A 24,597-nucleotide genomic window follows, 5' to 3' on the forward strand; every position below is an offset into this window, starting at 1 on the left:
TTACAAAAATCATCAATTCTAATAATCTGTACCAATCTGTACTTTTTCGTGAAAATCTGTAATCTGTACCGTACAGAATCTGTACCAAAAAGTATCAGAAAATCTGTACTTTTCCAGATAAATCTGTACTTGTGGCAACACTGGTGTTGAGGCCTCCTTGTTGTGGCTTATTTTTTTCACCATCTTCAGATGTGGCCTTTTGAAAATCATTCAAAATTCATGATGAAATACGATAATTGAAGCGTAGAAGAGTGTTACGTGATATAGCAAGGTAGGAGATTCGTGCGGTCGATTAAATATGTGATTCATTCAATCATCGTCATCGATAAACATAATGTTTGTGCCAAGCGAGAAAGTCGTCGAGCAATTATATGGAAATATTTTGTTCAATTGAAATAATATTTCAATAGAAACGTTATTTTTCATGCAACTGTAACCAAATCGCGTTTTTATTAATAAGTCGTGAAGTACAGACAGGCTGGCACAGGTATTATTAGGTAGTATGATACAAAATTCATCACTCCACAGTAACCCGACGGAAAATTTGATTATGTTCGCCGTTGAGACTATCGCTATGTAAAATAATACATGGAGCGGAGCGGCTGAAGTATAACTTGTATCTGCTTAGTTGCAATTTTGATATTCGTTTAATAGGCCTCAACTCGGTTTCAAGTAAATATAGAAATGAGGCCTTTTGGGGAAAAGGCCGCAATTGAGATGAATATCCTAATTACAGGGCTGTTACAAAAACTTCAAAATCGTATCCGCGGAAATCGCGACTTCTGAAATTTAATCCGCGCCTGAAAGCACCAATAGGCGCCAAAAAAAATTGTTTTTTTTTTCCAATTGTCACTGAAATCTTAAATCATGTCTTAAACAAACATGTACATATACAAAACTTCATGTCACAATACCCAATTAATTTTTCGTAAAAAATATCTTAACATTGTTGTGAACACTTAAGTGTTTTAACAAATTTCTATGTTTTATAATTGATGGACTTTTCTTTGGACCGTAATCTAGGGGCAAAAAATCACTATTTTATAACTTGCTGTTACATTATCCTTAGGAACAGAGATATTGTCAACCTTAATTCTTCAAAACCAGTACTTCGTTGATCTCTGTCAGTGTATGTAACTGTTTTTTTAGTAAATAATATTAGAAGTATCATAAAACTAGCTTGTTTATCAAAAACTGAAAATGACCCACTAGGGCGAAATTGATCATAATACAAAAAAATAAATTTAACCCAGTTTTCTTTATTTTCGATCTAAATTGTTCGTTTTCTAAAATAGTTTCAAAAACGTTTTGGATAATGATTTTTTTTTCGCGAACTTATGCATTTTGGTTTTTGATTTTTATAAATTTAACTTTTGAGCTTCTTTATCCTTTTATTTTTTCTTGAAGATTACTGATTTTTGGCAATAATAAAAATTTAAATTTTTAACAGTACATTTTAAAACATTTTTTTCTAAAACATTTTTTATTTTACGTGTAATCAACAAAAACACAGGTTCGAAGGTGGTTTGAAGAAGCCTGGTGGTGTGGCTCTTCTTCTTTGATAGGGTGATTGTAGAAAAATATAAAAAGTACGTTGTTTTGTATTACACATTGAATAAGCTCCATGCATTTGTAGGTTATAAAAAATACAATTTTTAAAACATTTTTCAAAAATACGAAAAAGTTTCAAAAGTCATAAAAAACTTTCCTCATATGCGCGTTATAGTTTAAAGTTTAATCCCAAAATAAAATCATTTTGATTTTCGAGCCACGAAAATGGAATTGTATCCAAAGTTTACCCGTCTAAAGGCGGCGTTGGGTGTTAGAGGGTTAAGAACAATTAATTTCCTTATATACTAAATTAGGGTCTAAACATCCAGCATTCTAGGAAGCTATTGCATTTTGGTACCCATCAAATTCGCCAAGTGATCAATTTGACCCTGGATTACGGTAATATTTCCTTAGTCCGTCAGTAATACAGTACATTAGATTATACATTTAAAACTATTTAGAAATTCCATACAAGATGCCCAACTTTCTAGGTCCAGATCTGAGCAATCCTTCTAAGCGATTGAGCAATTCATCCCAATAACTTTTCCAACTGAGATGCAGAGGTATATTCGGTTTCTAGTAACAATAGTTGTCTAACTAACATTCTTTCCCTTCCCCGATGACAAGGACGTGGCCTCCGCCATTATTAACTTTTAAATTATAAGCTCTCGGTTTGTGCACATTGAGAATTGTAGCATTAAAAATTGTTAAACAGACTTTTTTTTTCGATATTGTATCTAGATCAAATCATGTCAAATCATAGATGAGACGTCATCATTTAAACTTCAAAAGCAGTTCTCCTGAAAGCTGAAACTTATTCTATGAAATTGTGTTCACTGTGTTTCAGTTGGAGAATTGAATATAGCGAACACATTTCATGTAAAATTCTTGACTTTTAATGGAAACACTGCTTTAGAAAATTCTCAATTCAATGACGGATTCTGCTTCCTTAATATTCCAAATGTTTCAAACTATTGAAGGAAAAAAAGGCAAAAACTGATAACAGCAAAACTGGGCACCTAGTGACTATACTATAAAGAGCACTTTACAGCACTCAATGAGAAGGCGAGAGTTTACATTTTTGAATACAGTAATTTCTCGATTATATCACGGATCCAAAATTTTTTGGAGTGATATACCCGAGCGTGATATAATAAAAATGTTTTTTCTTCCATATATTTTTCATCAAAATGTGAGCTTTATATTGTAGAAATTGAACGAATTAAATGGAAAGCACGTGAGAGATGGGTCAAATAGATATATGCTGATTGATTAGGGTTATTTTTCGTTGTAAAATGTATGAAATTCAAACAATTATTATGGCGTGATAAAATCGAACATTTAATCGTGCCTAAATCGAGAGTGATATAATGAAGCGATATTAAAACGAGCAGTGATAAAATCGAGAAACTACTGTATACATTTTCCTAATGATGTAATGCACAATTGTTCGTATCAAAATAATTTGTTGTTGATTTTCCTGGCATGATTTGGGAAATCCGCGAAAATCGCGACAGAATTATATTGACTCGCGATTTTCGCGCCTGGCCCACCAAATCCGCTACAAATCCGCGAAAATCGCGAAATCCGCGAGAATCGCGAAATTCGCGACTGTTGTAACAGCCCTGTAATTAGCGGGAAATGAGATGGAGCCTTTTGAAAAAATGATATTTTTTCAACTTTCATGCATATTTTTGCATGACTATTGTACGATTCAGTAACAATAGGCTCTTATACACTTAAATCAGCAGAAACCCGATTTGTTTACATTTTGGACTTGAGGCCTTTTCAATTGTTGGTCTTGAATTAAGACCCCCCCCCCTTTGTCCCTTAGCAGGAGCTAAGTGGACGCATGGGAGAGAAATACGCTCAGGTACAAAGCATATCCTACACCGTTCCGAGCGAATATTGTTTAAAATGGCTTTGTCCAATAGGACCTATTGTTCTTGTCTTCGTTTCGGATCTACGGTTCCGCCGTCCAGCACACGGTTCGGCTCTCGAAGCCATTAGGCTTCCGGGCCTAAAAGTAAAGGACCCTGTCCTCTACAGAGGACCAATATCTCGGGCCTTTGACCCTAATCGCCAAGGAAATCCCCCTCTCGGCCGTCCAAGTTGACCATGCCACGGCCGGCCGATTGCGTCTAAGAGGGAAGACGCCTGCATCCCACCGTCCAGCAACGCCTGCTGGCCCGTCAACGGACCAAAGTACCCGTCCGTACACCCGCCCGCTTCGTCATTCCGGCGAGAGTTCCGGCCGCACAGCAGGATTGGTGTCGCTGTGTCGGCCATTCGTCCACCCAACAACAAACGGCAGCGGTATGTACCGGTACGAACATTAGAATAGGCCACACTTAACAAATTTACACTAAATTGGAAAACAGAACAACACGCACACGCCACAAATAGGGAATTTTAATAAATGTGCTAGAAAAGTGAAAGTTCTCGTGTTGTTAGTTTTTGTACGCGAAAGCCCTTGATTACCCAGTAGCTAGCCGACCCTGGGATTGCCGGAGAGTCTCTTATGTCCTGAGTTGGCCTGGCACTGTAAGTTTTCCGCTTAGTTTCAACTTTCCTCCCGAAGGAAGTCGACACTATAATGTTTATGTTATAAATGACTATCTTGTGGATGGGATTCGATCCCAGACCCTCGGCGTGAGTTGTGAATCTTTAGACTCGTAATGATAATTGCGACGGACATTCTGCATACTTTTAATCGCCTAAATGTCTTCAATTAATTTGTCATAACCTTTATGCATACAATTTGTATGTATGGGCAATGTAGGTGACCTTTATTCAAGAATTATACCGTAAGGACGCCATTCACCGCTCATGCTCCATTCACCGCTCATTGAATTATTTTGAAAAATCTGAATAAATTTTCGCAATAAAAGTCATGAACATGTATTAGTATCCCAGAATGGATTGTATCAGAATGCAATTCATATGATTTAATATTATATACTATTTATAAAACATAATTTTAGGCTTTTCAAGGCGGTAAACATGAGTTGAGCAATGAATTTATTATGGCGGATCGAAAAATGCTTCTTAGCTGCCACGCTTTAATATGTTGTTGTACTATTATACAAAGATAACGACCAGCTAGTAAAAGTAAATTAATTCCTACTAGTTGTGTATATAGAGCTTCATACTTAGGATGAGCGGTGAATGGCGCCCTACACATGTATCATTGGCATACATGTTATTCGATACCATTATACGTTGTTCTCATTTCAACTTCTTTCCTATAAAAACAAATGTTTTATCTTGCGTCTAGCGCAAAAAGTTGCGAAAAATATCGAAAAACCGATTTTTGACAGAATTTAATGTGTTGAAATGCTGTTAAATGAGCGGTAAATGGCGTCCTTACGGTACATTCCCCACTTTGTAAGAATAAGGAAATATAATGAAACGTATTTCTGTGTTCTTACAAAGGCGTATTTTCAAAAAAAAAAATGTACTGAGCTAGTATCATTGAATCCGCTGAAAATTCCCAGAAGCCCACTAGAAAAATCTAAAGGGATTCTCCAGGAAGCAGTTAGGATACACCTAGACCCAGCTATGGATTCCCAGGATCTCGCAAGAAGCATCCTTTATTAAAATTATTGATATGGTATACTCCAACCAGAGCACCGCTAGTATAGAGTATTGGATAGTCTCTTAGAAAATCGAGCGTCATACATAATCTCTAAAATAAGGGAATGTTACTCATAACACAGACAAACAGCTACATGATCCTATTTTTGGCACTTTTGATTCACTTCGGCAATTGGTTTTTTTAATGGTACAGATCTCGTACTTGCCCATAACATACGTATTCGATTGCACTTCTTATTGCAAATAGAAAACCCCCCATGCTAAATTGAATCATGGAAGTGCTCAAGTGAAAAACCCGAGACAAAATGTGTGCTTTGTGCTGGGACAATGCTTGTGCTTTGTTCACACGCGTTGTTTCAAATCTGAAGAAAATTGTTTTTATAAAAACACACAAAAATACCTAGTGGTCCAATAACCGCTCACGAGGTCTTGTGTTTTCAATATAAAGAATTATATTATCAAATGAATATAATGTCAGACGACTTCATTGAAGAGTTGTTAATATTGCTAGAATATATCCGTGCGAAATTTTTTGATTTTTGACACGAAAAATCAATTTTTACACTAGTGAGCGGAAATAGGGGCATGAGCGGATACTGGTACACTGATGGTACTTAAAAAAGTTACAGCTCTTCAAAGTGCTCTTGAGTCACATTTACCCCAGAATATAGACAAAGAGTTAATCAAACAATACACTTACTTTTCAATACTATCCAGAATTAGGCTAGTTCTCTTTGGTGGTCTGGGTGGAGCCGTGGCCGCTGGCAACCCGGCTGTCTTCGACTGGTCATCTTGCGACACCCGGGCGAATCGCTGCACGTACGTCCACCCGATGGCATCGTTCTCTATGGAACTATCCGACGGCCGGGTGTTGCGATCCTTCGTTCGAGGCGTATCCGTTGGCGCCGGCGCGGCACTCTCATCATCCGTAAAGACACTCTCCGAATCCGAAGGACTGGACTTACCACTACGGGATGTCTTCGAGCAGCTGGTGTTGCCTTGCTGCGGAGGACCAGTAACGTTGCTGCGCTTCGGCGAATACGGTTGCTCGGTGCTGATCAGGTTGAAACCGGAACTTGGGTGGCTTCGGGGCGTGTCGTAGAACCGGGGATCTAGCGAGTTCAGCGGAGTGATTGGTGAATGCAGCATTGGACTGCCGGAGAAGCACTCGTGGATGGGAATGTAGGGACCGGAAGATGTGCTCAGCGCTGGCGATGGTTGCTCGGTGCCACTCTCGAATCCTCCGGCAGCAATGCGATCGCTTAGTTTTAGGTTTTCTGGGATTTTCTTGACACTGTTCGCCACAACGGAAGCTATGGTCTTCTGATCAGTGTTCAGCGATTGAGTCCGCATATGATTGCCGACCGGAATCGGAGCTGATGTTGCTTTCTCAGGGGAAGACGGCTTACCACGAAGCGATTGGGATCGTTCGATCGTACCCAGGTTTGAATAGGCTTCTACGTTGCTCCTGATCGCCGAATGATTATGGCTCAACTTGGAATCGCTGATAATCGTTTCCCGATTACTGTACTCCGAGGCTCGAAAGTTTAGCATCTCTTCGTTCTGATAGGTCCCATATGGATTGTATCCCGACATTAACGATTGTCTTGGCTGAGGCTGAACTTCATGAACCTCTCCCAGAGACGAGTGGTTCAAAAATGAAACCTCGGTATCATTCGAATGATCTTGTGGTTGCTGCAGTTGATCGTTATGTCCGGGGACAGCCGTCGCCATATTCGTAGCCTCTCCGGTATTGATCGCACTGATATTATAATAAGGCCTCGATTCCTCATTAGTCTGCGTCTCCTGCAGCTGGCACACATGGCAAATGCAATTGACCCATCCACGCATGTCCTCTTCGGTGTCCGCCGCCAGATAATAAGTCCTCGTCGGAGTTTTCACGTCGAACATGTGCGCGTACTTTTCTTTCTGCCGATCCAATCGCAACCCAGCGTCCACCTGTTCGCACTGATCCAGATCGATGATTCCCTTCAGCTTCCGGCACTTGCGGTCCGTGTAGTACTCCAACACATACTGACCCGGCAGTTCGCCCTGTTTCAACGTGAACCAACGACGTCGCCATCGCTAAATGAATGCAAAACAGAAACACAGGAAGAGGAACAGTTTTAAATCACAATATGGATTCGGTTCCGAAAAGCGGGGACGGACAGTGTTTAGGTCGCGGTCGGTGGCAGACGAGAAAACCGCAAAAGGAAATCGAGGTAAGAACAACAAACGTGCTGATTCCCCGTGTGGCCTACCCTTCACCTCCATCTAGCTCACTTACAATACCTAAACCATTTGGAAAAGGAATGAATGAATGAATCATAAACCTGATTGACTGCGAGACGAGACGAACGTTTAACTTGAATGGAATACTTAATCCGTTTGGCTTAGGCTAGAAGGCTAGATTACATTATAGACACAAAGCGGTTACATAACAGTTGCAGGTGAATGGGTAAGTGTTAATTATGACATTATAAGTGGGTTTAGGTTTGTAAGCTGATAATGCAATGAAATTAGTACGTAATAGGTTAATAACATTCGTAATTTAGTGTAACTTTTGGTGATTTTTAGGTCAATCTGATAATAAATAACTGAGAATTCCTGGCGAATTAGGAAAAATATCGTCCCCTTGATGCTACAACTAGATAAGGGCCTTTTCACAAATTTCATAACGCTGAAGGGGGTGGGTGGGTGTCCGTAAGATGTTACAGCGCATACAAAATTTGAAAAACGTTCATACAAAATGCGTTACAAGGGGGTGAGTGGATGTCAAAAATGGCCATTTTTGGCGTTATGAAATTTGTGAATGAACCCTAACTTGATATTTGAAGTTTTGGGCTTTAACCTTCATCAAGCCAACATACTTTTCACATGCAAAATACACAATAAAATGTGCATAACTTTTTTGTTTCTCGATGGATTTTGTTGAAATTTTCAGAGCATCCCGAGAAACTCTTCTAATTTATGGTCCAGGAAACTTGGGGATATGGTCCACGTGGTTCCGGAGTTATTCCGGATTGTCTTGGGGTACCAAAATTGGCCACATCGTCCATTCAACGGATATCTCAAAACCCAGATGAGCTAGAAGGTTGGTGTCTTCGGGAAAGTTGTTCATCAGACTAAGGGCTCTCTGGTAATAAAAAAAAAATTAGTTGAGAATTTCTCTACTAGGTGATGCTAGTAACAATTTTTCTTCAATCATCTATATCTCAAGATCCCGATAGAACCAGAACCTTCAAGAATAGTCAAGAATTTTCTAGCTCGTTGATGTCTTCGGCAAAGTTGTTCAGCAGACCTAAGAGCTATCCGTCAGTAACAATCTTAATTGGGAAATTGTTCGCTAGCTTGCGCTAGTAACAAATTTTCTTCTATCTCCTATATCACGAGATATTGATAAGCTAGAGGGTTGGTGTCTTCGTCAGTGTTGGTACATTTTTTTTTGTATGGTATTCAGTTGGAGCTGCCTGACAGCTTAACTTGTCAAGGCTGAACCCTTGGTCTGGCTTTTGCCAAGTTTCCCTTCTACCAGGACCAATACTCAGACGGACTAGGCTATGGTGCCCACATGAACACTGTTTTTTTTGTATTGTGACGTGGTAGTTTTTGAAAAATACCCATATTCCCTTGCTTCTGAGAAAACGAAGCATTGTTTAAATCAGCAGCTCAATGAGAATTTGTTTGAAATAGTAGTGTAGTGGTGTCATTACTAATACTGTCTAGTCGAAATGGTTTTGAATAATTTGTTATTTATGTGCTATTCTGATTACTCGGTCTTTCACGTAAGATTAGAGTCTTAAATGTCAATTGTCGTCAAGTCTTAACAAATTTAGGCTGTTTAGTAGAAGTTCTAGTTCATTTCGTGTTTGTTGTTAAAAGTATTTATTGGTCATTACGTTCATATATCCTTAGAGAAAAAAAATCACTTTCCTTGTCTATTCAACAATTTTTCGAAACTATCAAGTGTACCCTAATGATCGATCTTAGCGTATTACTTCCCATAGTCATTATTATAGTGAATATTTAAGAGTAGAGGTAACTTAGGATTCTATTACAGTCTCCTACAAGATTCACTTTTCGGTGGCAAATGCAATGCTTCACAACGCCTACTTTCTACTTGTAAATTTTGCGAAAATGAAGCTGGAATTAGATTGTTTATACCATTGTTACAAAAGAGGTATTCCTTGTTATGGCAATGTAAAAACCACAATAAAATAAGATTGTCGCCACTTATTTCTACTCAGTGAATCTACTAGTCATTTTCCTAAGAGTTCCTAAGTATTCCCTACATCGTATATGATAACGATGCATCTAGCTAGCTAATAGTAAGAGTGGCTACGGATCTTTCTGGTTAGCAAAAGGCAAACTGAACGTCAACAATAGTATTAATGTCCACTTCAAATAGATTAATTATTTGAAATGGGCATCAATTCTATCAATGACGCAGAATGTCCGTTGGATCACATCCAAGATATTATTGCGTCTATGCCATATGAATTATGACGCGGCTTTAAGCAAAAAATGCCAAAATGTGATACCACCACTACAGGTTACGCCTTTGGTTTCCATCATATGGGCTAATGGATTATGCCCTCTTATCGCGGCAAGGTCGCATAACCAAGGGGAAGGCCTTCGTCAGTGTTGGTACATTGACACTCAAATTTCAACCATGAGGTTCTCCCACAGAAGCAAAATCTTTTGAGATACGCTTCGAAATACTCACGAATGATTTTTGGATGCAAAATCACTTGCTCACACTCATGCCGTCGAAAATATTCAATCATGAAACACATTGAGTATCTGTCAAAACCCAATGTTATTGTTTACATTAGAAAGGTTCGTTATAATTATAGCAGAAGAACAAAGAATTAGGACTCTATGTGGAAATGGACTCGGTATAGTGGTTAGAACATACGCTGAGGACCTGGGATGCGACCCATCTAAAAGATAATCAATACAAATTTTAGTGACGACTTGCTTCTGAAGGGAAGTAAAGCCGTTGGTCCCGAGATGAACTAGCCCATACCTCGTTCTTCTTCTTGCCATTACGTCCTCACTAGGACAGAACCTGCTTCTCAGCCACATTTATTAACTGAGTATGTACATCGTGTGGCAGGTACGATGATACTCTATGCCCAGAGAAGTCAAGGATATTTCCATTACGAAAAGATCCTGCGTCTACTGCGAATCGAACCCAGATGTCTTCAGCATGGCTTTGCTTTATAGCCGCAGTCTCTAACCACTCGGCGAAGGAAGGCTCCACTAAAAAATCTCTTAAATAAAATATAAGGCTTTGAGTGAAAAAAAGCATATAAAACAAATTGATTATCCAACTCCTGTATTGTGGCTGTTGAGCTGCGTAAGTAACGAATCAAGCGTGAAAAATCTCGAACATAAAATATGAGAATTTAAAATTTTCGCCACGATGTGAACAACTTTGCCGAAGACAAAATGGAGCCACCCAACATTTATCTGCTTGTTAACTTTTGATACATGAAATTGAAGATAATTTGTTAATAACGCCACTTAGCGGATAAGTTCTCAATTAGATTTGTTGCTACCGGATAGATCTTGGTCTGCTGAACAACTTTGCCGAAGACACCAACCTTCTAGCTCATCAGGATCTTAAGATATAGAAGATTGAAGAAAAATTGTAACTAGCGCCACCTTGCGGAGAAATCCTCAACTAATTTTGTTATTGCCAGATAGCCCTTAATCTGCTGAACAACTTTGCCGAAGATACCAACCTTCTAGCTCATCAGGATCTTGAGATATAGAAGATCGAAAAAAAAAGGAAACTAACGCCACCTAGCGAATAAATTTCCAATTAAGATTATTACTGCCGGATAGCTTTTGGTCTGATGAACAACTTTGCCGAAGACACCAACCTTGAACCTTCTAGCTCATTAGCATCTTGAGATATATAAAATTGAAGAAAATTTGTCACTAGCGCCACTTAGCGGATAAATTCTCTACTAATTTTGTTATAGCCAGATAGCCCTTAGTCTGATGAATAACTTTGCCGAAGACACCAACCTTCTAGCTCATCAGGATCTTTAGATATAGATGATTGAAGAAAATTGTTACTAGCGCCACCTAGTGGAGAAATTCTCAACTAATGTTGTTATTACCAGATAGCCCTTAGTCTGATGAACAACTTTGCCGAAGACACCAACCTTCTAGCTCATCCGGGTTTTGAGATATCCGTTGAATGGACGATGTGGCCAATTTTGGTACCCCAAGACAATCCGGAATAACTCCGGAACCACGTGGACCATATTCTCAAGTTTCCTGGATCATAAACTAGAAGAGTTTTTCGGTAAGTTCTGAAAATCTTAACAAATTCCATCGAGAAACGAAAAAGTTATGCACATTTTAGTGTATTTTTTGCATGTGAAAAATATGTTCGCTGGATGAAGGTTAATATGCCAAAATATTATTCCTAATTAGATCTTCAAAATGTCGCTCACAAGCGTGTGATTCAAAATGCACAAGTTAAAGTTGATTTTTCAATCATATTTTCTGCGATCGACCATCATTTTGTAAAACGGTCATATTTTCAAAGTTGCGTATCTCAAAATTTGTATTTTCGAGTTATCTAGTTGTAGCACTGAGGGGACGATATGTCAATTGAGCAAAACTAGAAACACAGTGTATAAGTGCTATACTGTCCCTAATCGCATAGGAAATCCTATAGAACAATTATGCGAAGGAACAGTATATATGTTTGTACCTTTGAGCGAACCTCCGAGAAGGAGGAATGCCACAAAACTGAATGTGGGAAGCGCACCATTAGACTTCATTGACTCTACAGGATTGCTCCAGAGATTTTCCAGAGACTTTCTCTTCATGAACTCCTGCAGGATATTTCTCCAACAATTCCTCCAAGTTGTACGAAAGTACGCTTTTATGACTTAATCTAAGGACCCCGTTCTACGCATATTTTTCCCGCGCTCCATGAGGTTTGCATTGAACATGCGACAAGTAGGCGTAGAAGGGCAGTTCAGAAATACAGTCGCCTCTCCACATCTCGGTATCAATTAATTAATTAATTAATAATTAACAATCAGACGTCATTGCGCGTTCCCAATTTGTTTCGAACCCCAAAAATTTGGTCTAGTAATCTACGACACACACAGGGAATATTGGGAACGAAAAATCAACAGGCAAACATCGAGATATGGAGATATTTTTTTTTTTTTTTACTGTGCCGACGGTGTGATTAGAATCGTTTATTTCGTCTGATCACCAAAATTATGTTTTATGTGCGTAAATCTCGCGTAATAGTATCCAAAGTTTGTGCTTGGTTTGTGGGAACATTGTGCTCATAAAATTAAAAAGCAATCAAGGTGATACGTTAAGTGGAAACCCCGAAATTCAGTGATTCATATTAGCATATTACTGAAGCTAGTTTGTAACCTGTATCGTTTGTTTTCGCCCGGGCGACATGCCCGTGGAGATGGATGGTGAGGAGAGTGAGCACGGCTGCTGTAGCCAACCGTGCGCGCAGTGCGCTTTGCCGATCAGAGATAGTGACGCCAGTGTCGAATGCTTCGGTCGTTGTAAACTGTCTATACATATCCACTGTTTACCCGATGCGACGAACGAGGAAATAATACTGTTGCGGAAGATCAGAAATGCTGTGTTCGTATGCGATACGTGTTTGAGTCTTGCCGAATTCGACGATAGACACAGTGAAAAACGATTGGACGAAATTGCTAAGAAATTGGAAGACCTCGCGAGTGTAGTGGAAATCGTGAAAAATTTCGATCAAACTGTGAAGAGAGTCGTGTGCGAAGAACTAGCACGAGCGAATAAGCGTGATGCAGCTGCTCTTAGTGAAAAAGACGATGTATCCCACCGTATGGTTACACGCTCGTCTGCTAAACGGAGAAAAATGGACAATTTGGAGAATCGCGTTGAGGAAGATGTTACGCCAAAATCAACTTTTGCGGAAGTGTTGAAAAAGCGTGCTGAAAAAAGAGTGATGGAACAACCAAAGAAAGTTCAGCCGATTCAGAAACCAAATCCAGTGGTCGTTGTGAAACCTAAGGCAGGTGTGCAAGTTGAAGATGTACGAGCTGAGCTGCGAAAGAAGGTGGATGCTAGACAGCTAAACGTTGAAAAGGTGATGAGTGGAAAATCCGGCGAAGTTGTGATTGCGTTGAAAGATGAGCAAAGCGTGAAATTGTTAAAGGAAAACGTTGAGAAAAATATGGGTGGCTTGTACGATGTGAACGTTAGAGAAAGCATTAAACCAACTATCAAATTGATCGGTATGAGCGAAGAAATGAATGAACAGGAACTCAAAGAAACCTTGGTTGATCAAAACATAGCTTTCGAGAATCTCAAGCACTTCAAACTGTGCAAGTTATACTGCAACGAAAAACTGCGGTTCAATAATGTCAGTGCAATCATTGAGCTCGATGCTGAAACGTTCCGAAAAGCCATGCTTGAAGAAAAATTGAACTGTGGATGGGATAGATGTCGAGTGAAAGACGGCTTGCGAGTGACGCGGTGTTACAATTGTTGTGCTTTCAACCATAAGAGTAAAGATTGTAAGGCAGCAACTCCGAAGTGCGCTGTGTGTAGTGGAAGTCATCTGGTGAGCGAATGTCAATCGAATGTTAAAGAATGTGCTAATTGTAAGAAAATGAACACTGATCGCAAACTGAGACTTGACACAAATCACGCTGCGTGGAGCGATTCATGCCCGGTGTACCAGAAGCAACTTGAACAGCGTAAGAGTTTCGTCGACTATTCGGTATAGCAACTGTTGCCCTGTCATGAAGAACTCGACAACAGTGAGCACAGCTGTGATGGAAATATAGAAGCAGTCGAAACTCCTGCTTTCTCAGGTAATTTGATTCAGAGTATATGGCCTGCCGAAGCCAGGCATGGTACTGCCCCCCACCTGAATTTAAACGCACTTCAGATAACTTGTCGATTGCCCGATTCTGACGACCCTCTTCCTGGATCCGAGGAAGTTTTACGAAGCCTCTTTGACGAAAACTGCTGTTCTGCTGGATGTTCTATAGCAGTTGATACCCCTGCTTTGTCAGGTAATTTTGAGAATGGTATATGCCTCGCCGAAGCTAGGCAAGATGCTGCGCCCGTTTTAAGTCAATGCGATTCACAGATTGATATGACTTGCCGATTGCCCGATCATGACGCTCTCCCTGGATCCGAAGAAGTTTCACGAAATCCCTTTGGCGAAAGCTGCCGTTCTGCCGGATGTTCAGTAGCAGTTATCCCTGCTTTGTCAATGCTCTTTGGTGATACTGGTCTTCAGGATGAAGGCAACTGTACAGGAATAATAGAAGCAGTCGACACTCCTGCTCCGTCAGGTAATTCGATGGACAGTATATGTCCTGCCGAAGCTAGACTTGATGCTGCACCTCTCCTAAATGCAAACGCATTCCAGGCGGCCCATCTACTGCCATTGTCTAACGGATCCATCTCAAGTCATGCTGATGCTCCGGAAGAATCTCTTCGCATTTATTATCAGAACGTCAGGAGCCTACGTAGCAGAGCCGACGATATTCTTACCGCTACGTGTGAAGCAGACCATGATGTCATAGTGTTAACTGAAACTTGGCTTAACGATCAATTTCATTCTGCACAGTTTTTTGGAAATCATTACACCGTATACCGTAAAGACCGTTGTGCTGTCAGCACGGGTAAATCCAGAGGCGGAGGAGTTCTGATTGCTGTATCGAACCGGCTGATCTCCGATGTTGCCCCTATAGTAACAGATGACCTGGAACATTTGTGGATCACTTTACAGTGCTCTAATAGGAGATTGTGGATCGGTGTAGCATATCTTGCTCCGGATATTTCTAGCGATGTTTCAACAATCGACCGTCACTTATCTGCCGTTAACACAGTCACTTCAGCCATGCGGTACGGCGATGTTCATGTACTGTTAGGAGACTACAATCAGCCTCATCTTTGTTGGAAAAGGGCTCCCACTGGCGTTGTTATCTTAGATGCCGAAAAAAGTACTTTCAATACTGCCAGCTCGAAATTTGTCGACGGAATGTCCTTCAATAATATGCGACAGTTGAACACTGTTACAAACGTTCACGATCGTACACTGGATCTACTATTTATTAATGAAGATGCTAGTACACATTGTTCAGTATTTGAAGAACTAGATTCGTATGTATCAACCGATCTTTACCATCCTGCGCTTGTAGCTGTATTGAAAATTTCGTTGCCGTGTAAGTTTGTGGATGCAGCTGAGGTTAATCGGTACAACTTCAACAAAGCGGATATTACTTCTCTTAATATCGCTTACGAGAATATCGACTGGACCCAAATAGAAAGCATGAACGATATTGACTTGGCTGTTAGCTTCTTCAATCAAACAGTGACCTCTATGTTTGAGCAATACATCCCTGTTGTCAAACCACGTTGCAAACCACCTTGGTCGAATGCATAATTACGTCGCTTGAAACGTGCACGCGCATCTGCTCTGAAAGCATATTCCAGAGAACGCAATGATTATACGAAGCATTGTTTTGTGGCTGCTAGCAACCGCTACCGCCGCCATAATCGTTTTCTGTACTCCAAGTATGTGGAAAGGAAGCAGTCGGAGCTAAAACGGAATCCTAAATCATTCTGGAAATTCATAAACGAGAAGCGTAGTGAGCATGGTCTGTCAACTAATATGTTTCTTGGAGAAACTACTGCCAACTCAACCGAAGCAAAATGTAACCTCTTCGCTGACCATTTCTCTAGTGTATTCAATCCAGATGCTGCTACGGATCAACAAATTGAAACTGCTTTACGCGACGTTCCTGAACACATTATTTGTTTAAGTGCTGTGGAATTCACCGATAATGATGTCTTCGAAGCTCTTTGCGGAATGAAGTCTTCATCTGTACCTGGTCCAGACGGAATTCCATTGGTAATGTTGAAAAAATGCGCTGGAGCCCTGTGCCAGCCATTGCGTATGATGATAAATCTTTCTTTGCGGAGTGGAAGATTCCCTGAATGCTGGAAACGCTCGTATATGTTCCCAGTTTTGAAAAAGGGTGACAAGAAAGATATCGTCAACTACAGAGGTATAACTTCACTGTGCGCGGGTTCTAAGCTGTTCGAGATTTTGATGGGAGAGGTGTTGTTTCGAAAAATGCAACCGCACATTGCTACAGAGCAGCATGGCTTTTTCCCTGGGCGTTCCACAAGCACGAACTTGCTTGAGTTTACTTCGCTTTGCATGACCGGAATGGACGGAGGGGCGCAAATCGACACAGTGTACACCGACCTTAAAGCAGCGTTTGACAGAATAGATCATCGAATTCTTCTAGCAAAACTTGATCGTCTAGGTGTATCATACGATATTGTTCTTTGGCTTCAATCTTACTTGTGCAACCGTAAGCTGTCTGTAAAAATTGGAGACACAGAATCGTTTATGTTTTGTAACACTTCGGGAGTTCTACAAGGCAGTAATTTAGGACCATTATTATTTGCTATATTTTTCAACGACGTGTGCTGTTTGCTTCCGCAAGGCTGTAAGCTAGTGTACGCTGATGACTTGAAATTGTACCTCCATATTCGTTCTACTGGTGATTGTCTCGAGCTTCAACGATTGATTGACTTGTTTACTGAATGGTGTAATCGAAATCTTCTTATTGTTAGTGTTTCTAAATGTTATGTGATAAGTTTTAGTCGTAAGAAAAATGACATTGAATATCCCTATTGTATTGACAATCAGCTACTGACAAGAGTATCTGTAATTCTGGATAAAAAGTTAACGTTCCATAGTCATTACCTCCAAACAATTGCTAAGGCCAACAAAAACCTAGGGTTTATAATGCGTGTCGGTTATGAATTCCGCGATCCGTATTGTTTGAGAGCTTTATATTACTCGCTTGTCCGCTCTGTGTTGGACAGCAATTCAATAGTATGGAGCCCGCATAGCAGTAACTGGATAACCAGAATTGAATCCATACAGTCGAAATTTGTGAGGTTTGCTTTGAGATTTCTTCCTTGGGCCAATAGATTTGAGCTGCCTCCATACGAAGATCGTTGTCAACTTTTGAGAATGGAACCATTGTACATAAGACGAAACCATCAAAAAGCATTATTTGTAGCTAAATTATTAACTAGTAAGATAGATTCACCTAAGATTTTAGGAACAATTGGGATTTATGCCATCGAAAGACCGTTAAGAACTAGAGGATTTTTGTACCTTCCTTCTCGTCGTACACTTTACGGGCTTAATGAGCCTATACGATCCATGTGCAATGTGTTTAATTCAGTGTATTATTTGTTTGATTTTGACTCGTCTATAGAAATTTTTAAAAATCGACTCCGTAATGCTCGTTAATATTAGCTGTGCTAGAATAACTTTAGATTAAGTAAATCATGTAGACAATGTTGTTCGATGATTATTTCACAATAAATAAATAAATATCGAGATGTGGAGAGAGAAATTGTATGCAGAATGAAGGGACCTAAGAAATCATCGACATGTGGAGTGATATCGAGATATAGAACATCGAGATGTGGAGAGTCGACTGTATACTAATTTTCGAATAATTTTCCCTTGGTGAAATTAGCATTAGCATTAAACAACTCATTAAATTGAATTCATATGCGGATACGAGAACAGTAAATTAGAAACACTCTCGCGTCTCGCTGCGTTCCCACAAGCAAACAAAAATTCCAGTTGACGTAGTGCCGGTCAAACAATTACGAATCACGTAAAATTCCAGCCCGCAGAACATCACAAAATTAAAATTTGCAAAACTAAAACAAGTGGCGTAGCACCATCAGCCCATTCTATTTTTCGCCAGCCGATTTGATAACGCGGTACCGAAGCAAACGTGACAGAAAATTCTTACGGCTGTCTTGACGAAATTGTGATAAAATTTCAAATTTTGGCTCCGGCCATCAGGCCGCTTAAGCCTTTCTAATGAGCTTTTAGCTGAAAAGAAAACAAAAGATGAAATAAAAATTTGCTTAGATGTTATGGAAAATTTTGAAATCGAAATGCGCACTAAATGGAGGTATACCTGTAATACTCTAATTTCAAATTCCCGGATTGCTTCCGGTGCCAAAACATTTTAAACCGAACGACATTATGATCCTGCAGCTTGATATTTTTTGACGTTTGATAGAGAGTTTTGATATTTGATTTGATTTTCAGAACATTCGTTCTGGATTTCGAAGCAGTTCTAGTATCCATTTTTAGACAGGTTCGCGAATCTACAAAGGCGTCAGAGCTACCAGCACATCTTAGAATTCATAGGAAACGAAGATATTTTGGAATTATTTAAAAAAAAAATTACTCTATGTATGCTTAAATTGAGATCATAGTTCCACAAAATGAAAAACTCAATAATCAATTCAATCACTTCAAAGAATGCCTTCGATAGTATGCGTTAGACATGGCCAGTACTGGAATGGTAATAGTAGGGTGACGGTCGTATTTTGGACCCCCTAAGGAAGTGATTTTAGTTTTTTGTCCCAATTAATTAATTGCACAGCGTAACCAAGTCAAAGAACATGCCAAAATGTAGAGAAATACTTCCCCTACGAGATAAAAATGCCCCTACGATCATGGAGGATCTAAAAAATGTCTAAAATAGTTGAATTGTGAAGCACTGTTTTTCATTATTTTGGACACACCAATACATTTGGACACCCTCAAAGTATATATTTTGGACCCCCGGCATATTTTTACCGTTTGGCGACAAAGTCTACGACACTGGTTGTATTATATGCTTGCCCACAGTCTAACCAATCGATTGACAATGAAAAACCGAAGAAATTCTACGCTTTTAGTGCATAAATTTGAAAAACGTTTTTGTTTACATTTGAAAAATTTCTGACGGCTTCGATTTCTATAGGTAACGTGTTGTAACGGTTGCATGATTGAACCGATTAAATTAAATTAATTTCAGATAGAATAAACACATTTTTTATGTACAAACGGTTGCTGCAAGTGCGGAATAGTCCTATCTTTCCAAATGGCATGCGAATTGAGTTGGTTTTTCGATTTAAATTGGGAAATTTGCAGGAAAATGGCCCAGGGGGTCCAAAATATTTAGAGGTTCAAAATATATTGGTTACCCTAGTAGGCTTGAATTTCGCGAAAATCACGTGGCTTTCCCAAAACAGTAGTTCATGAACGTGAATCTCATCAAGTAGCCTATGGACCGATGCACGAGTTCATTATTTGACGTTTGGACGGTGCCGTATTCACTCGTTGCCATGGTCACATAAATCACACGGCACCGCTCAAACGTCAAATAATGAACTCGTGCAGTTCACTGAGTTCACTAATTTGACGTTTGGGCGGTGTCGAATTCATTCGTTACCATGGTCACTTAAATAACACGGCACCGCTCAAACGTCAGATAGTGAACTCGTGCATCGGTTCATTGGGTTCATGAATTTTCTGAACCGTTAGTGTCATTGAAGGCTCTAAATGCGAGAAATGCAGCGGGAAATAGAACATTTTTCTATAGTAATTTTGGGTTGCCCTTAGCAACAGGTGTTTTGCAATTTTCAAGGCTCTTTGCCTAAGGCAGCGATAGGCGTGAGTTTCACTGGTTTCGCTGACTGCGATTGGCTTTGTTTGGCTACTGTAGAATGAATTTCAGATTTTTTCCCAACCCTGGACATGGCGCAGAGCTGGTTTCTGGGAAAATTCTTGATCCGGTAGAACTCTTGTTGAGTCTAAAGAGAGATCTTTTTTACAGAAACCTATTTCGCCGAAAAAATAAACTCTCGATTACTTTTTCAAATCGACGTAAGTAACTTCCATACAGTTTTGAGAAAATTAAGTCAGAAGAATCACAACCTGTCTACAAAAACTGTTTTAAAATGGATCACCTTTTTTACATTTTTTCGCCGTGTACTTTGCTTAAATTTTGCATACAAAAAAATCCATATAAAATCTTATCAGGCATCTCATTAAAACTCTGTCACGGATTAAAGGCTAGTCATTCTAATAATCCAAATAATATTCATTAAAAATCAGTAATCAGTGAATTACTTAAATTTACCAAAAATAAATGCCAAGCAATCACCAACGCCTGCATATTGGCTAGAAACTTCAAGAAGAAAATATAGCTAAATAGGTATCTTTTATAGAACTCACGGAAACTCTCATTTCCAATTCAACTGCTTTTCAGCGATTCTTTTAAGTAATTTGTCAACTATCACCTCTATTTCGTTAAGCGTCATGATGCGTCATTAAGTCATGATGCGGAGTGCGAGTTGTCTGTCAGCCGTGCACATCCTCTCAGAATTTTCTAGTTTCTCTCAATTGAAATGTACTGATATTCATTTTGAACCAAATATATTTTTTCCGAAGTGTTCTACAATTTCCCGGGTATTTACCGTTTTTTCGGTCATATCAAATTCCCGGGTATTTCCCGGATTTCCTGGTTAGACGGACACTCTGGCATTCAATAATGTTTCAAGCGTTTTTTTCTGATTTTTTTAATGCATGCTGAACCTCTTTTAAGGTAGAACAATATCAAAGCTTAAGTTTTATTCCACTGAATTGTAGTTGATAATGAGACTTCATTATTTTTATATCATTTGTAAGAGCTCTGATCACCATTGTAAACTGAACGGAGCTTCATCCTCAAAGTTTATCAATTATGGTGAACTGTTTGCATTTCAGGGCTGGTAGCGACTAAGTGTCTTGAAAATAGAGACTTTTTACTAGAAAAAGAGACAAAATAAAGATTGAACCGGAACCAAAAAGAGACCAAACAGAAATTTGAAAAAAAAAAACAAGCAGAACGAAATCTAACAGGAACCAAGAGATAAGAGTTTGTTTCTTCACGAAATCAGAACAGAGATTTTTCTAAGAATATTTCTATTTTTTGTTAATTTTTCGTGACATTACGACAAATAATACTGTTCTTATTACTGTATGCATTTTTCAATGATTTTCTCAAGGAATTTTATCAGAAATTATTTCAGGTATTTGTCCAAAGATTCAATAATTAATTAAGTAATTTCTCGATTATATCACGGACCCCAACAATTTTGGCGTGATATAGCGAAGCGTGATAAAATAAAAATGTTTTTTCTGCTATATGGTTTTCATCAAAATTTGAGATTTATATTGCAGAAATAGGGCGAATAAAATGAAAAGCATTTGTCAAATAGATAAATGTTAATTGTTCAAGGTTATTTTTCAATGAAAATTGTATGAATTTCAAACAACTATTGTGCTGTGATGAAATCGAACAGAAAACCGTGCTAAAATCGAGAGTGATATAATGAAGCGATATTAAAACGAGCAGTGATAAAATCGAGAAACTACTGTATTTGCAACCCGAGACTTATCTCTTAAATTTCTTCATGAATTGAACTAGAGCTTGTATCCTTAGACAGATATGCGTATTTCGATCTTTACTGTAAGGCAGTCTTCGGTGTCGTATACTAGACTCGACTCTAGTACACGACACTAAAGACGGCCTTACAGTTATCTGTCAAAGGATACAAGCTCTAGTGGAATTAAATGGTATAGTCCTAAATTTGGTTTTAATTCTACTTATAGGTACCCTGTACATTTTTTTTTAAACTCTGGAATTTTCTTGGAAGAAATTCTGTAAAAAGATCTCCTAGAGTTTCCTTCGTTTGAAGGGTTAATGTAAAATATTTGCAGGAAGTCCTAGGACAGTGTTTTAATTTTTATCAAAGTAATCTCTTATGGTGGTAAGCTCCATCGAAGTTGATACGCCAATCGCGTATTAACTTCGATGGAGCTTACCACCATTAGCAAACAACTGGAGTAGTAAGTAACGTTGAAGTGCTCGGAAGTTTCCAGGAACAAATTCTGGAGAAATTTCTCAAGATATCGTTTGAAAAATTGCTGGAAGAATATTTGGGAAAATTGATAAAGGAATCTCTAGAAAAGAGATCTTTGTAGGAGTCCCTGAAAGTATTCCAGATGAATTCTCTGGAGAAACCACTAGCATAATTCCTGAAACTTTTCCTCGAGAAATCCGAGATGAAATTCTTGAAGAATCAGTTGAATAGTCTTGTAACAGTCTCTGAAGGTTTCTCTAGAGCCTGCAGAAATCAGAATTCATTGCAAGCAAGATAAGGAAAAAAGATACTTCGGAGACCATTTAAAAAAAACAGACTCTTCAAAGTCTCTTAAAAAAATAGAGACTTTTTAGATACTTGCATAAAAATAGAGAATAGAAATTTAAAGTGAAAGGGGTTAGAATTCCAAATTACATACCCGAAAACAGTTTTCCAGTTTTTCAAATTTCAAATATGTTTTTACATTACTAATCAAATTTAAAGATATTCATAAAATTCAATCATGTCGATAAAATTTCATACACGAAACATGCTCACTGAGCAGCTCAAAAAGAGTTTTGATAGCAGCGCAGCTAAAATTGTTCAGGGCATTTGACGCAAAAATCCTTTGTCATGAACATATTCTACCCTGAATTACTGCCTCAAAAACATTATCTGATTGTTATCAATATTGAACGGTGTAAACTAATAACTGCCCAATAGGTATTGTATTATGGTGTTAAAATTACTCTTGGTTTCTGAAAAACGTCTAATGTCCGGGCATAGAGGCTGTTCGACCATAGAGGACTCTACCCTATGTTGAGGGTGCGAGTTACTCGCATTATAATAGTATCTGAAACTATTTTGGCGTACACTGAGGCAAAAATACTTAGGTTTTCCATAAATCAAGACTTATGAGCCAGCCAAATTATGGTTTCATTGCACGCTTAAACATTTCGAAAATGGGATCATAAGTTTCATAAGTGAGAGCTTTGAATTCTTTAACAACAATTACATAGCTATCGCTAGAAGAACTACTCCGCTTTCGATGTTGGCTACAAGTTAATCGAGAGCATGACTAATAACATGACGATTTTTGAGCACGCCTGAAATAAAAGGTGAACATTATTATCGATTGACAATTCGAATTAAGTTATTATCATTGCGTTTATTACCGAATTTCATTGATGACTTATGAAATTATTTACTGAAATTCTTCACCGAAATCATAAGTGAAACTAAAAAATTTCAACAATAATCGTTGTGGCGCCAAATCATAATTCCTTAAGAAATTTTTAGTGTAAATAAAACCTCTTCTAAATTATTATTTTTAATCAATATAAACCAAATTTTCGTTCTAAACAATAGGAAAAGGTTTCCATTTTAAACTGGCCAGAAAAAGAATCTTAATTACAAATATAGAGAAGGTATCGACTGTGATTGTTTTTCATATTATTTATTATGGCTATATCGGTCATGCGATGGTCAAGAAGGTCTGTAGAAGATTTCTTACAAATGATGAAATGAATAGGTGGATAGATTTTAACTGGAATATGTTTTATGGTTATGAATAACGTATATGCTTAACATTACGGCAAACACGTTCCTACTATCAAACTCTATAATAACGTATGATAGTACAATAGAGGAAAAAAATCTTCAATATTGTATTCAGTAGAAAGATTAACTTTTGGTTATAGTTGTCCACTTAAGAGCTAAAATGAGACATTTAATGAAGAATTTTGATTCGACATTAGTTTTAATTGTTTGGTATACAAGAAATATGGACCGATATCCTTTGCAGATAATGTTAAACTTGTTGAACAAGTTATAAGTTTATAAAATTCATCCAGTATTCCCATATATCATTCTAAAGGAAATGATATTACAAAAAGATGACGTTAATAAGGGGCCCAGATAGCCGTAGCGGTAAACGCGCAGCTATTCAGCAAGACCAAGCTGAGGGTCGTGGGTTCGAATCCCACCGGTCGAGGATCTTTTCGGGTTGGAAATGTTCTCGACTTCCCAGGGCATAAAGTATCATCGTATCTGCCACACGATATACGCATGCAAAAAATGGTCATTGGCATAGTAAGCTCTTAGTTAATAACTGTGGAAGTGCTCATAAGAACATTAAGCTGAGAAGCAGGCTCTGTCCCAGTGGGGACGTAACGCCAGAAAGAAGAAGAAGATGACGTTAATTCTCGACTTAATGAATGTTATAACAACATAGGGTTTCGATCTACTTCGTCGTAAGCGCTATTATTCGTCGTATCAAACTTAAAATGTTCCACTACGGTGGATATTGCAACTTACCTGCAACATAGATTCATTATCCAAGTGTATTTTTGTGAAAGCTGTCATGGTTTGTACACTTGTACACCAAAAATGCAATAAAACTACTGTATTTCGTTGAATATCTTCAGTTCGATTATCCATTTTGCATTTTTTCACCGAAATCGCATGGACGAACACGATTTGAGAGAAATGCCTAACGATCGACACCAATCACACCGCTTTATGATACAAGTTTCTTCCCGCCCCCCTGTGTGACTTACTTCGCCAGGCACTTATTTTCACTCGTACTTCTTCACTGAAGGATTTCATTCCAATCACACGCCGTAAAAGTTCAATAACTCACGAAATTTTATGAATTTT

At 38.6% G+C, this 24,597-nt stretch overlaps 1 protein-coding gene across 1 annotated transcript in view; it reads right to left on the minus strand.

Annotated features, from left to right (window-relative positions):
* The window catches only part of LOC5570945 (protein daughter of sevenless), an 86,546-nt gene that overhangs the window by 39,824 nt on the left and 22,125 nt on the right, over window positions 1–24,597 (minus strand). Inside the window, exon 2 of the mRNA XM_021839757.1 lies at window positions 5,849–7,233. Coding sequence (XP_021695449.1) covers window positions 5,849–7,233 — 1,385 coding nt within the window. The remainder of the gene's footprint in view (window positions 1–5,848; window positions 7,234–24,597) is intronic.

The sequence above is a fragment of the Aedes aegypti genome, chromosome 2 (assembly GCF_002204515.2).
Source record: "Aedes aegypti strain LVP_AGWG chromosome 2, AaegL5.0 Primary Assembly, whole genome shotgun sequence".
NCBI classification, from domain to species: Eukaryota; Metazoa; Arthropoda; class Insecta; order Diptera; family Culicidae; genus Aedes; species Aedes aegypti.